General features: G+C 43.4%; 1 protein-coding gene across 1 annotated transcript in view; it reads left to right on the top strand.

Annotated features, from left to right (window-relative positions):
• The window catches only part of POU6F2 (POU class 6 homeobox 2), a 768,824-nt gene that overhangs the window by 581,133 nt on the left and 172,449 nt on the right, over positions 1-15,242 (top strand). The window contains exon 5 of the mRNA XM_030190008.1: positions 9,489-9,760. Within this exon, the coding sequence (XP_030045868.1) occupies positions 9,489-9,760 (272 nt within the window). The remainder of the gene's footprint in view (positions 1-9,488; positions 9,761-15,242) is intronic.

Raw genomic sequence — 15,242 nt, 5'->3', positions numbered from 1 at the left:
TGGTCCCTGGGCTGCTTCCATGCTGCAGTCTTCTGCTTCCTGTGCTCCTGGGCACCCCACCAACCATGCAGGCTCCTCCCTCTTCGGTGCCGCCAATGGCTTTCTTAGGTGCACATGCGTAGGCACACTCTGAATGTACTAGAGACTCATGGTGGATTATCCTCAGGACACCCAATGATGACATCACTTACTTTGGCCCATATAAGGGAGCTGGGGACATTCCTGCACTGCCTTCGCACCTAGCCCTGGCTTACATAAGTACATAAGTACATAAGTAGTGCCATACTGGGAAAGACCAAAGGTCCATCTAGCCCAGCATCCTGTCACCGACAGTGGCCAATCCAGGTCAAGGGCACCTGGCACGCTCCCCAAACGTAAAAACATTCCAGACAAGTTATACCTAAAAATGCGGAATTTTTCCAAGTCCATTTAATAGCGGTCTATGGACTTGTCCTTTAGGAATCTATCTAACCCCTTTTTAAACTCCGTCAAGCTAACCGCCCGTACCACGTTCTCCGGCAACGAATTCCAGAGTCTAATTACACGTTGGGTGAAGAAAAATTTTCTCCGACTTGTTTTAAATTTACCACACTGTAGCTTCAACTCATGCCCTCTAGTCCTAGTATTTTTTGATAGCGTGAACAGTCTCTTCACATCCACCCGATCCATTCCACTCATTATTTTATACACTTCTATCATATCTCCCCTCAGCCGTCTCTTCTCCAAGCTGAAAAGCCCTTGGTGTGTGTTGCTTTGCTGATCCTGAGTGCCTGTCCCTGCTTGCCCAATTCCTGTGGTCCTGAGTTCCTGCCTTTTCTTACCTCTTACCTCTTTAGCCTGGAGAAAAGGCGGCTGATAGGTGATATGATAGAGGTCTACAAAATAATGAGTGGGGTAGAGCGGACAGATGTGAAGAGTTTGTTTACACTTTCTAACAATAATAGAACCAGGGGACAGAAGATGAAATTAGAATGTGGTAGGTTTAAAACAAATCGGAGAAAGATTTTCTTTACTCAGCGCATAGTTAGACTCTGGAACTCATTGCCGGAGAAGGTAGTGACGGCAGCTGGCCTTGCTGATTTTAAAGGGGGTCTGAACAGATTCCTGAAGGAAAAGTCCATTGATCGTTATTAAAATTGGGTTTTTGCCAGGTTCTTGGGGCCTGGATTGGCCACTGTCGGAGACAGAGTGCTGGGCTTGATGGACCTTTGGTCTTTTCCCAGTGTGGCAGTGCTTATGTACTTATGTACCTGTCCCTAAATTGCCTAGTTCCTGAGTCCTGCCTGTCTGTCTCCATCTAGCCTACCTACCACCTACCTCCCGAAGGTTCTTTTAAGAACCACCCTCTGCTTAGTTTCTGTCTGAGTCACCAGCCTGCTTGCCTTAACCCCAGTCCGAATCTCTAGCTAGCCAAGCCCTGGTCCCGGTCTGACTTCAGCTAGTCTGATTCCAACTTTCCTTTTGGTGTCTCCTAGTCTTGGCCAGCCCTGATCCCTGCCAGGGGTGTGACTCTCCTGCCACCAGTCAGGGCCTACCTAGCCTCTTGGTAGGTTAGGCAGTGTACTTCACTGAGGCCCAAGGGCTCATTCTCTTTGTCCCGTGACCATACCTTTACTGATACAGAACTTGCAGTGAAAGAATTCAAGATTATGGCACACATTTGCTAGATGACTCTTATTCATGATACTGTGTTCACTGATTGCAGTTGTTAGATGCAGCAGGATCGGCATATAGATCTCTCTATTTACACATACATTATAGCTATGTAAAGAGGAGCACACTACAGGGAACAGAATCATAAGCTAGGTTGGAAAATGGGATGGATAAGCATGAGGTGCCATGCTCAGCAGGGACAATATGAAATACAAGAGCTTTCTGTGTCTGGAAAGGACATACACATCATATACTTCATCCCAAATCGCTCAGTGTTATGAGACCATTACACAAATATCACTCGCCTGCATCTTTTACTATCAAAATTGGTCTTCTGGACAGTTTCAGTGTAAAGTTCCTCTCTAAACCATCAGAATGTTCAGGATCATGTCTATAATTTTATTTTAGGAGGTGAAAGAAAGCTTTATTGTGTCTCTCTATTTAGGGAAAGTAGATGTGAACAGAGGGGAGAGTAGGGGGTCAAATTAATGTGCCTGCAGATTTCACTTCGGGCAGTAAATAATTCAGGATGAAAAGTGGGTTTTTTCTTTGGAATTCAGGCTTAGATTTAATGGCAAAAAAAAAAATAAATCTGTGGATTGTTGTAACAGTATATTGAAGCTGTGTTTCATGAGATTTAATGAGGAAATCTTTCAGCCTCACGACTGTTGTGTGCTTAGGCAGAAAATATTACTCTTACGTTGATTCCTTAGGCTTTGTGATTGCACTTTTCACTAGGTGAAATTTAAAAGGTTTTCGAGATCTTACAGGGAAGTTTGACACCTAAAATCAAGTATACTGCATCACTTAGCAACACACATTTGGTCCTCAGGCATAGTTAAAAGTGTCATCCGATCCAAATATGCAAAAAGTGAAGGCAAACATCCAAAATCAGTTTCCCTCCTTAAACTTGGACAAGCGTTCTAGTGAATAGAAGGATGAGTGAGAATCCAGCAGCACACTAGAGAAAGATACAACAGAATTTGCAAAGCAAGAACAAACGCTCATTAAAGACTCAGACCAACATACAAAAAAAATGTATTATCTATCCCATCATTTTGCCATGTTCATCATGATACTATCCAGAACTCTTGATTTAGCATTTCAGCACCTCGTCTCTGGAATTCCCTCCCTCTTTATCTACATTTGGAGAACTTCTTCACAGGGCTACTTTTACGAAGCTGTGGCAAAAGGGGTCCTGCGCTGGTATCGGCATGTGTTTTTGACATGCGCCAAGGCCCCTTTTTACTGCAGTGGGTAAAAGGCAGGTCTTTGTTTTTTTTCAAGAAATGGCCATGCTGCAAGTGAAGCACTTGCCAGGTGGCCATTTTATGGGGGAGCACTTACTGCCACCCATTGAGGTGGCGGTAAGAGCTCCGGTGCTAACCTGGCAGTAACTGGGCAGCATGCGGTACCAGGGGTGTAGCCAGACTTCAGCGGGAGGGGAGCCAGAGCCCGAGGTGAGGGGGCAATAAATATTTTCTCTCCGGAGGCCAATATGAATTATGTAATTTGACTCTGAAACAGGATTGTCTTAGCTCATTCATGACATGAAAGGTTCTGCCAATTTGGATTACGGCCATTCCTCTTTCTAGTAAGTCAGAAGAGCAGATAGACCTGAAAATAATTCATACAGCGGCTTATTTAGTATGCCATGTTAGCTGTTTAATATGGGAATTATTTAAAGCCCTTTTTGTTAAAGTGTGTTAAGCAGCTAACAGCCTGTGCTAATAGTTAATTCAAAGGCTTGACCTTAGTAAGAAAATTCTAGAGGCAGGGAAGGAGCTGGGAGCAGGTGGAGACTTAATTTTATACTTAATGTAGGAGGAAGTTAAAGACGTTTTTGTTTCCCCATTAATCTGATTTGTTTTCTGAGATATAAAGGAAGCACAGGTTTTTATGTATTTCTATCTTGTTATTTTGCTGGGGGTTTTTTTTTTTTTATTGCTTTACTTATATTACAGTTCTTGTAAATGAATGGTTATTTTAATACATAAGATGACAAGAATTCTCTCAGTATTCGGTTTATGTTTTTAATGGAGGAAAAGACTTCAGAAGCTCTGCCCTCTTAATGCACTATGTGCGTAGAGAAGATGCAGGTTACTGTGTATCTAGTCTTGATTACTTAATTGTAATTCTCAAATACACTCTTGAGCTCGTCATTAGTCAAAAACCTCCTGTGGGGTATTAATATCGCTTCCTCCCTGATCCAGTGTCTGTCTAACTGATATATTTTTAAGTCCGATCACCACTTATCTTTTCTGGGTTGTAGCTATATTCTCTGGGTACGCTCTACAGAGAGCTCCTGTTTCACCTCTGCCTCATAAGGAGCTGACCACTTGGCTACTAGAATTTCCTGTGACAAACAAATTGTACAGTGTATGAGAGTAGATCTGAGGAAATTGCTCTAGGATTACTTCTTTCGGTCACTAATGTAGGACCTACCTTGTCTTGAGCCTGTCCAATTTTGTCTGCAGGCTTCAACGCTGAATCAAAAATGGTGCCTGTATTTAAGCAAAATGCCTCCAACGTGTGTACGTCAGGAGTCTTGGTTAATCTACGTAGACAATTATTTGATTTATTTAAATTATTAAAGGGACCTTCTCTTCTCCTAACCGATCTCGGAAAGCTTTGCATGATTACAAGAACACTTTCCATTGTATACGATTGTTTCATCCCAACAGAATTAAGGTGTTTAGTCTAGAGATCCAGCGTTGTTCTGTCTGAATCAAAATTCTGTCTCTGTCTCCTCCCTGTATAGATTTGGGGACTTGGTCTAAGATCAAACATTTGAGGTCAGAAAACCTATGAGGTGTGTCTATGTAATGAGCAACTAGTGGAGCATCCCTCCGTTTATGAATGATATTGAACTTATGATCGCTTAAGCGTTGTTTGAGGGGACGTATGGTTTTACCCACATACGCTTTTTGGCAGGGGCACAACAAAACATACACCACATATGTGCTATTGCAGTCTGTGTCATATTTTAGATTATAATGTCTATTGTCTCCAGGATTAATGAAAATTCGAGTGCTAAGGAGATCGCCGGCCATCTTCCGACACAAATCGGGAGATGGCTGGCGATCTCCTGAACCCGGCCAAATCGGTATAATCAAAAGCCGATTTGGGCCGGCGCCAACTGATTTCCGTCACAGAGCCAGCGAACCTTCAAGGCAGAGTACAGAAGGCGGGGCGGGGTGGGGTGGGGGCATGGTTACGAGATAGCCGGCTTCACCCAATAATGGAAAAAAGATTGCCGGCTCAGACGAGCATTTCCCCGGCTGCACTTGGTCCATTTATTTTTAGGACCAAGTGTCAAAAAAGTGCCCCAATTGACCAGGTGACCACCAGAGGGAATCGGGGATGACCTCCCCTTACTCCCCCAGTGGTCACCAACCCCCCTCCCATCCAAAAAAAAATTAAAATTAAACATTTTTTTCAAGGCTCTATGCCAGCCTACCAGAGGGATCCATACAACAAGTTGTAGTAGGAGAGCAATTAACCCCTACCCAGAAACAGCAGTTAGATATAAGATGTCGCCCAGAGGTCAGATGCAAGCCTGTGGCTTTGTCTGGTTTTGAGTTCCTTTTCTTGGTCCCGGATTCACTTCTTAGGGGCAGGAGGGTTTGTAGCACAATAATACAACACACAAATGTGGCTTGGCAAAAGGTATTTTATCTGGAAGTCAGCTTACAGAACTTAGGGTAGAAAGATAATACAGCAGTGCTTCAGTGTGTCTCAGGGTCTGCCTGATGCCTTTCAGTGAATGGGAGTCCATGTGGATGTGGGAGGGGTGTGTGTGTCTGTGTGAATGCATACTTCTTTCTCTTTTTCCTTCTCCGGGGTTTTAAATTCTGAATTCTTTTGCCACACACTTGGCTCTGATATAATTTGGTTTGCTTTGATCCTATGTCACTGATTCACCAAGGAAGTGTGAATTCCTGTGAACTAGCACAGTGGTATATTTCTTGAGTTTTCCTGTGCAGATTCTGGTCTGTTTTATTGCTGGGAAGCACAGATGTTTGAAGACATCCTGTCTTTCACTGGCATTCCCAGAGGATCAGACTATGAAAAGAGGAGGGAATGTCAGAGCTGCTCTCCCAGAGGTCTTAGACTGATACCAAGTAGGCTCTGAAGCTTCTGTTGGGCTTGTACAGCATAAGATGATGCTGACAGCTCACACTTTTGGCTAGCATTTCTGTCTCTGTGTTTTCCCTTTTGAAGTGATGCATTCAATCAACAGACAGTTTTCTGTGCATGCCATTGTCTATTGTGTGAGATATAATGAATGGAAAAGTGCAGGAGTTCCCTCCACAAGTCTGGTACAACCCAATCATTCTAAAAAAATGAAGGCCTAGGAATGAGAATTAGAAGCCCTGAACTCCTGAGTTATGCTCCTTTGTGTACCCTGAGTGTGCAGCCCACTATGGCCATTAACACCCCTCTTTTACCATTTTTCCAATCCTCCATCAAACTCTTTCTATTCATTTTTACCATGTGTTTGGTCTAGTAGAGTCCAGTCCTCTGGGAGCACTGTTCCCTTTTGCGTATTTCTACCCCCTATTCAGATCTAAGGATACAGCTTATATTTATACCTATCATGAAGCCAACCCTATGAGCTACCCTAGTTTAGATCCCTATTCAGTCCAGATGGGACTCCTCAACTGTTGGTCCCTTCAGGGGAAATTCTTCCTAATACGGGATCTCTTCTTAATGAGTAATTTTCACATCCTCTGTTTGACAATGACCTGGATCTCCAACATGGATGCTTCTTATTTAAATCAAGTCACTTACTCTGGCTACTGTTATCACTACCAAAATCGAGACCACCGCAGAGGTAAGTTTCGAATTTCTCATTTTTCAGGCCACACTGTAGCCAATATTAACTCCATCTTTTTTTATCTAGATACTTCTTCCCCCCCCCCCCTATTGTTTTACTTATCTACCACCCACCTCCACCCAGCGCAGTCTCTTTTTATCAACTATAAATCCTGCTTAGTGATCATTGCCTAGCTTCCCAACATCCCATTATCCTAGGAGATTTTAAGCTACATTATAATGATTTAGCTTCCCATTATGCAGAAGACTTCAATTCCTTTCTTTCTGATCTCAGCCTCATCCAACACTTTAAGCTCTCACACACAGTAAAGATCACATTTTGGACCTAATTCTTTCTATAGCAGCCCATTTTTTAAATGTTACAAATAGTAGCACATCAATCCCTCCCTTGGACTGACCACTCCCTCATTCTCCCTTATTCTCTTTCATTGTTTGTTCTCCAGATCACAAAACAAATCTAGCAAAACTACCTGTTCTCTAGATGTAAGTCAAATAACTCCAACTTCTCTTATTCATCACTCCTCTCTAGTTGTAGATTCATTTTCTTCTTTATCATTAGAGAACCAAATCTTGCACTGGAACACATCTCTAAAGACAATTTATAACCTCCTTGCTCCCCTCATTCCCCATACTACTTCTTTACAACATACCCGCAAAGACCCAAGGTACATTTGACAGCTTCTGCTATATAAAAGACAACTTCACCAGGCCAAAAGATGTTGACATCACTATCCTTCTTCCTTTATATTACCCAATTACAAGAAAAGTGGCCCACTCCTACAAAGCAGCAATTCAGACATCTAAGAAGGCCTACTATACTACATTAATTACTAAAGCACCTAACTTGGCTGCCCTCTACAAAACTCTCAAAAGACCCACTGTATTACAGGCCCCTCCTGACACTGCTGTGTTAGTCTCACCAGCACAGGCTCTAGGTAACCACTTCCACACAAAAGTAGTTGACCTGAGAAACAAATTCAATTCACTCACCAAATCTCACTGCATCACAGCTCCTTTACTATCTTCAGTCTCCCATCACAAGCAGAACTTGGCGCATTCATCAAGGGTATGAAAACTACCACTGCCCCTCTTGACCTTCTTGACCCTATTCCATCATCAGTCCTTAAGAAAATTCTGACTTTCTTCCTTTTATTCACACAATAATCCTCCCCAGCCTACAAACAAATAACAGCCTAATTCCAAGGTAACCGCCTCACCCTTAATCCAGCCAAATCTAAAGCACTTCTCTTTACTAATTACCCTACAAAGAATCTGTCACCCTTTTCATTTATGTAACCATCCTGTCCCCCAAGACACTTCCACCCATATTCTTGGTATTCTTCTTGATACCGACCTCACATTTAGGCCTCAAATAGGACAGATAGTCTGGCATACCTTTTACAGGTGCCGCTTAATCAGGTCTATTCAACCCTTGCTACTAACCTCAGCTTTGACTATCCTCTTACACTCATTAGTATTAAATCAACTGGACTACTATAATTCCTTATATAAAGGAAGTTGAATAAAATATCTTCCGACTTCAAATAGTCCAAAATACAGCAATATGTGTTATCACCAGAACCAGTACATTCAACCACGTTACTCCCTTATTAAAATCAGCCTATTGGCTTCCCATCTCACATCGGATTACTTACAAATTACTTCTTTTAGTATTCAAAATCTTAGCATCAGATGAACCTTTCTACCTCTCCCACTACTTAGTCCAGTATTTCCCTTCTCATACCCTCAGATCTTACACTCAAAATTAGTTATCCATACCTAGTTACGAAGATATAATTCATGAACACACTAGAGCATCCATCTTTTCTGTTCAAGGGCCCCGACTTTAGAATTCGCTTCACCTTCGTCTACAAACATCTCTCACCCAATTTAATGCAGATGTTAAAACCTTTCTTTTTACTGACGCTTTCAGTTTACCCCCCCCCCCCCCCCCCCACCCCCCCCTTTGTATGCTGACAGGTCCTGTGGTGGCTCCTAGTGGCAGACAGTTGAGCTTACCTTTTGTATATGTCCTTCCCCTTTTCCTCTCACTAATGGAGATCTGCCCCCTCCTCCCTATTACTTTCTGTCTCATACAGTATCCCTTTTCTACCCCTTTTTATATTGTAGATTGTAATCTCATAGATTGCGCGTTCATATGGCAGGATAGCAAATATTAATATAACTTGGAAACTTGGAGACCTGTTCTGTGTTTCAGCTATCCAGTTGACCTTTGGCCACTGAATTCAGCAAACTGTCTTAGATTGCTCATTTGCAACTATGTAGCAATATCAGCATTAATTTTTGCTTCCTGTGACTTTTTAACAACAATTTATGCAAATAGCTCCTTGTATGTTTCTAAAACTCTGTTGGTCTGATATATTATACTGCATTAATGGTAATGCAAACATTAACACATGTTAAGTGCCTGCATTTGTTTTTTGCAAGAAGTTAACACAGCTAACAGTTATCGACACGCATAAACTACCTATGCTAATCAAGTAATAAGATGACGATTTATGCCAAATAATTCATTACTTATTAGTGGTACAAAACATTGTAGGCATTAAAATGTGCTAAATGTAACATAGAAGCAATAAGGCAAAAACCCCGAAAGATGGAATAAAGTTTTTGCATTACTGTCTATATTAGCGTGCATATATTTATATATATATATATATATATACTTAATGCACGCCTCATTTGTATCTCCTTAATATCACCTGTCAATACACACACACATGCATACACACACACACTAAAATGCCCTGTGTTAATGTTTAGCAATCAGCGTGTATGATGGTAAATTTAGTCGGATTTCCATTTTGCCAAAATTCACCATATATGCAAATTGATTACTGTTATATTATATTGATTTCATGTAGATCTTAGTACATCTGATTTAAAATGATGGGGTGAAGGGGTTAACACCAACATGTTGGCACCTATTCAGTGCCCTCCTTCTTTTCTTTTCTTTTCTTTTTTTTTAATTTTAGCTACCTCATCCCTGAATTCACAGCTACAGCAACTTCAACATCTTCAGCAGCTCCAACATCAACAGCAGCAGCAGCAGCAAGGACAACAACAGCAACACACGGGACAGCATCAGCCACAAACCCCACAGCCACAACAGCAACAGCAACAAAACCAAACGCAGAGTCAGAGCCAACAGTCGCCAACTCAGCCGCCTTCCAACTCTCCTCAGAAAGCAAACCAGTCACCTGGACATAGCCTTCCATCTCCACTTACATCACCAAATCCACTCCAGGTAAGGTCTTTTATTGGCTGCAGATGTAGGGAAAATGAACTTCTGGCATCAGGAGACTTGATCAAGCAGCATGGAGGAGTAGCCTAATGGTTAGTGCAGTGGCCTGGGCAGTGGCGTAGCCACAGGTGGGCCTGGGTGGGCCGGGGCCCATCCACTTAAGGCTCAGGCCCACCCAACAGCAGCACATATTTATTGCTAGCTAGTGGGGATCCCAAGCTCCGCCAGCTGAAGACCTCCCCCTGATGGTGCTGAAAACACTGCTCTCCACTTCAGCAGTCTAAGCTTCCTAAGCTGCTGATACTGGCCTCATTGCATGGGGGGGGGGGGGGGGGGAGGAGAACACTTGGTGCCCACCCACTTCTTGACTAGGCCCACCCAAAATCTGCTGTCTGGCTACTCCCCTGGGCCTGGGAACCAAATTCAATTCCTTTTGCAGCTCCTTATGATTCTGGGCAAGTCACTTAACCCTCCATTCCCTCAGGTACAAAATAAGTACCTGTATTAAAGATGTAAATCGCTTTGATTGTAACCACAGAAAGGTGGTATATCAAATCCTATCCCCTTCCTTCCCTTCTGTGAAACATGCACTGAAAAAAAAATCTTACCAAGAAGGAAATCTTTATGATAATGCCTCCTGATGCCCCTCACAGGGGTAAACTCAAGAAAGAGCACCATGCTTTAGATGCTAAGATGATGGGCATTAACTGCCAGATTCTATTTAGTGCGCCTAGTGATCAGCACCAAAATCCAGGCGTATTCTATAACAACGCATGTAACTTAATTGGCTTAACAAACTAATCAGCATTGATAACAGCTCTTAAAAAGCAATAATGAGCACTAATTGGCAATAATTAGAATTTACACTCACAATTCACTAAGTGTATCCTGTAATGAACTGCGCCTAAATTCTAATGTATTCAGTTCAAGTGGGGTGTGGCTATGGACGGAGAAAAGAGCATTCTGTGGGTGTTCCAAAATTTACAAACATAGTTATAGAATATGGCCCGCTGAGCGTAAATCTACAAGCAGGGATTTACGTCACATTTTTGTTGGTATAAATGGAGGTAGCTTTAGGCACCAGGATGTCAACTAAGCATATTCTATTTACCGTGCCTTAATCTAGGTGCTGCTTATAGAATACGCTTAGGCGGAAATGTTTACCAAGCGGATTTTGTAGGTGTCTTATAAGAATCTGGCCCAAAGTGTGAATTCTATAATGGCCATTCCATGTGGAACTGCTGTTACAGAATACCAGTGTAAGTCTAACTTTAGGCAAGAGCACTTATACATTGCCAAAAGCTGGTGTAATTGGTCTTATCTCACCGTTAGCAGCTAGGCGCCTAACCCCTAGTATTCTATAACCTGTGTTTCTAACTCCTAGGCACCCCCCTTATCTGTCCATGCTTCCCCTAGAAGTTGTGCACAATAGATATAAGTGTATAACTTCCACAATAGCGACTAATGGCAGATGCATGCACAACTGCTAATTGATGCCAGTTATCACCAGTTAACACAAATATAAGCCAATAATTGGCTGTTAACTCCAATTAACAGCCAATCATTAAATTAAGTTGCACACGCAACTGAGCTTATCCTATAATTTGCGTGCACAACTTTGCGCACTAAGAGGCCCTGTTACCAAGCAGGGCCACCAAGAAACTGAACCAGGCTGAGGTAGGACCACTGCTGCTGCCCCCTCAGGAGTGACGCTGCCACCTCCCCAGACCACCACGTAGCCAAACCACCAGAATTGGGGGGACCAGAGTCCAAACTGGGGGGCACATTTTGCCCCACTTCCCTGCCCCCCCGCTGCAGCTCCACATACCTTGGCTGGTGGGGGTTCCCAAGCCCTGCCAGCAGACGCCTTCCTCTATTGCTATTTTCTGCCATATTGCCTGCCCTGTGGCTGCTTTTCCCCTCACGTCGCACATGGGAAAAGCAGTCACAGGGCAGGCAATGCAGTGGAGAACAGTGCTGGAGGAAGGCTTATACTGGCGGGGCTTGAGGACCCCTGCCAGCCAAACCAGAGGCCCCAAAGCCCTGTGTCTTCTCCTCCCCAGTCTCTAAGGGGGGGCCGTCACTGGATGTTTCTCTCTCCTGTTCCTGTGACAGACCCTTATGCTGGGCCCCCTTAAAGGCCAGGCCTGGGGCAATCTTGCCCCCTGCCCCCCACCCCTCTCAGCGGCCCTGTTACCAAGCTGCAGTAAAAGGGGCCTTGCCATAGTGGCAGCGTGTGTTTTGCATTGCGCTGAAGTCCCTTTTACAGCAGAGGTTAAAACGGGCAAAAAAAGTTTGCACTTGTCACACAGCCATTTCAGGAGGGAGCACATACCGTCACCCACTCCCGCATTAACCCAGCAGTAAAAATACAGAAATACATTTCCGTAGCACCAGAAATGGTGCACACTGGGGGCGGAATTATTGCCAGGCTGCTGTAGTAGCCCATCAGTAGTTCCGCAATTGGCGTGCGTCAACCCTAACAATAAAGTTGGACACCCAATTTTATAGAATTAGGGGGGGTAGTCTTTTCTGTGTACGGGAGAAGTGGAGTGGAGGAGTAGCCTAGTGGTTAGTGCAGCGGACTCTGATCCTGGGTAACTGGGGTTGATTCCCACTGCAGCTCCCTGTGACTCTGGGCAAGTCACTTAACCCTCCATTGCCCCTGGTACAAAATAAGTACATGAATATATGTATACCGCTTTGAATGTAGTTACAAAAACCACAGAAAGGCAGTATATCAAGCCCCATTCCCCTAGCTCTAAAAAGAAATGTGACACAAAGGTTTATTTGCTATGTTAGCATGGCAATATTGATCAGTGCACACAATGATGTATATAAGCATTATCAAAAAACAAGGATTCGACTCAAACAGCCTTAACCATTTTTGTCCGGTTATAGCGATCCCTGACACAGATGCCTTTACTGCCACTTGTTCATTTCTAAAAGGGTAGCAAAAACAGAAAAAAGTCACACTACTGTATGTTGATGGTACAGTGACTGCAGAAGAAGCCAGCATTAGAGATTTTGCTGCCAGTTTTATGTGAGGACCTAGATGTGTTCATTTCAATAAAGAGATAATGGTATACTGTATACGCATTGTGCCTGTACAGTCACACTGGACAGAACACATAGACGTGCGAGGGCAGAACTGAACCAGAGTTTTAAACTCAACAACAGGGCTTGATTGTCTCCTGCCTCTCTGTTTTAAACAGCTAGGGCCATATTTCCCAAACATTAAGGGCCCTCAAAGAAGTGCTTGATATATCAGAAAAAGTTGAATTGGGCAATGCTGCAGTATATGGCTCTATGAAAGGGAAATACAAAAAAGGGAAAAAAGGTTCAACTGACTTGTCTTATTCTATCTAGCTTGCTGGATTTTTGAAAGTATGCTTTTTATTCCTTGAGTTGCCTGAATTACAAATATTTTGGCTTTGAATTTTATAACTCATTTTTACAGATTTGAGTTCAAAGTCAGTTACAAATCAGGTATAGCCAGGTGGTTCCCTGCCCCAGAGGGCTTACACTATAATGGCTCATTTGCAAGCTACATAAATTCACATTATTTAACACAATCCTCAGTTTTTTCAATGTGGTCATTGAACTCACATATAACTCACATTGGCACACATTAAAACATTATTGGAAGTTAATAAATGAGGCCCTAAGTTTGTTGCTGAGGCAGTGAAGGATGACATGACTTGTCCAAGGTCACAAGGAGCATCAATGGGAGACATGCAGTGGTGTCCTGGAGCTGGATTGAGAGAGCTGGTTGTTCTATTTTGTGAAATTTAACAAGCTGGTTGATCCCCAGCACACACGGGATCTGTCTGGGCTGGCTGGCAGACTGACTGGCTGTCTTGCCCCCCCCCCCCTCCACTGAGCCTCAGGGCACCCTCCCTGAACCTAAATTAATGTACCCTGGTGTGCTAGTGGGCTCTTTGAGGCAGGAAGTATCATGAGGCCGCCACTTGAAGTCTTGGCGGCCATTTTAAAGAAGTAGTGGCAGCAAGCAGAGCAGTGCAGACGGCAGGAAAGAGTGAGGGGGTTTTCCTGCCCCAAAGAGGCCACTAGACCACCAGGGCGCATTAAGGTAGGTTCAGGGAGGGCACCCTGAGACTCGGGGCGGGGACAATGGATGGACAGAGTCACGTGGGTGCAGGGAGAGGGGGAGACTTGGGTGCAGGGAGGAAAAGACTGTAAAAAGGTGGACAGATTGTGGGTGCAGGGAGGGAGGGGGCTGTAAAAAAGGTGGATGGCTGTGGGCTCAGGGAGGGAGGGAGGGGGCTGTAAAAGGTGGATGAGTGTGGGTGCAAGGAGGGAGGAGGATGTAAAAGGTGGCTGGAATTTGGATATAGGGAGGGGGCTGTAAAAAAGGTGGCTCATGGCTGTGGATGAAGGGAGGGGGATTGGAAAAAAAGATTGCTGAGGTGATCATGTTGTACATGGAGGGGAGGAAAGGGAAGGGAAAAGGGGGAAATGCAGCACATGGATAGCATGCTCCTCATGGATGAGATGGAAAGGAAAGAGGGACGTGCTGCTCATGGATGTTTGCTTTTTTTGGAAATGTGCATCTTTTCTAATTTTGAATTTGGCTGAGTATAGAAGAAAATGCATTTCTGTTATTTTTACCAGTATTTTCACTGCTTATAGAATCTGGGTTTCTTGGGGGGGGGGGGGGGGAATCCTCCAGTTTTTGTCTACATGTTTCTTATGGCCTCCTATTGTATCAGTTGAGGGTATGTCCATGTTCTGCATGTGTGACTGATTCTGACGGATTCTGCTGGCATGTAGTGTCTGTGTAGGAATCTGTAACAGTGCAGCTTGCTCCAGTTTCCCAGTAGTGGGTATATTGGTATATAGGGTGAAAAATAGTTTGACAGTAAATCATATGCCAGATTTAATGTCAATAAATTTATTGGGAAAAGAGCAGATTAGGATTGTAACTCCATTTTTTAAATCTTGGTTGAATAGCAAACACAGGGCCCAGTTTACAAAAGCATGCCAGCACTTTTAGTGCATGCTAAATTAGCGTGCACTAACTGTGTAGATTCCCATAGGAATATTATAGACATCTACACAGTTAGCATGTGCTAAAATTGCTACCGCACCTCTAGCGCGGCTTAGTAAACAGGGCTCATAGGTTGGTTACAGACTCAAGAGTACGGCAAAAATCAACCAAAGCATTCTGTGAAAATCAATTGGCCAAACAGAATTTACAGTAAAGAATATTGCGTGTTTTAAAATTATTTGTAAATTGGTTACTGCCTACACATATCCTTTGTACCAATAAAGGGCTCCTTTTACTTAAGCGGCAGTAAACCCAATGCTACCGTAGCAGCCCAGTGGTACTTCCCACCCCTAGCGCGCTGTTATTTCCAGCACTACAAAAATGTATTTATTTTTGTAGTACTTCAAAAATAGATCCGATTCACAGTTACCTCCGTTCTACAACTAAACACAATGTGAATCTCCTATGCATACT

The sequence above is a fragment of the Microcaecilia unicolor genome, chromosome 1, assembly GCF_901765095.1.
Source record: "Microcaecilia unicolor chromosome 1, aMicUni1.1, whole genome shotgun sequence".
In the NCBI taxonomy this organism is placed as follows: domain Eukaryota; kingdom Metazoa; phylum Chordata; class Amphibia; order Gymnophiona; family Siphonopidae; genus Microcaecilia; species Microcaecilia unicolor.
Note: the sequence above shows the minus strand (reverse complement) of the source record. Positions and strands in the feature narration are given on the sequence as shown.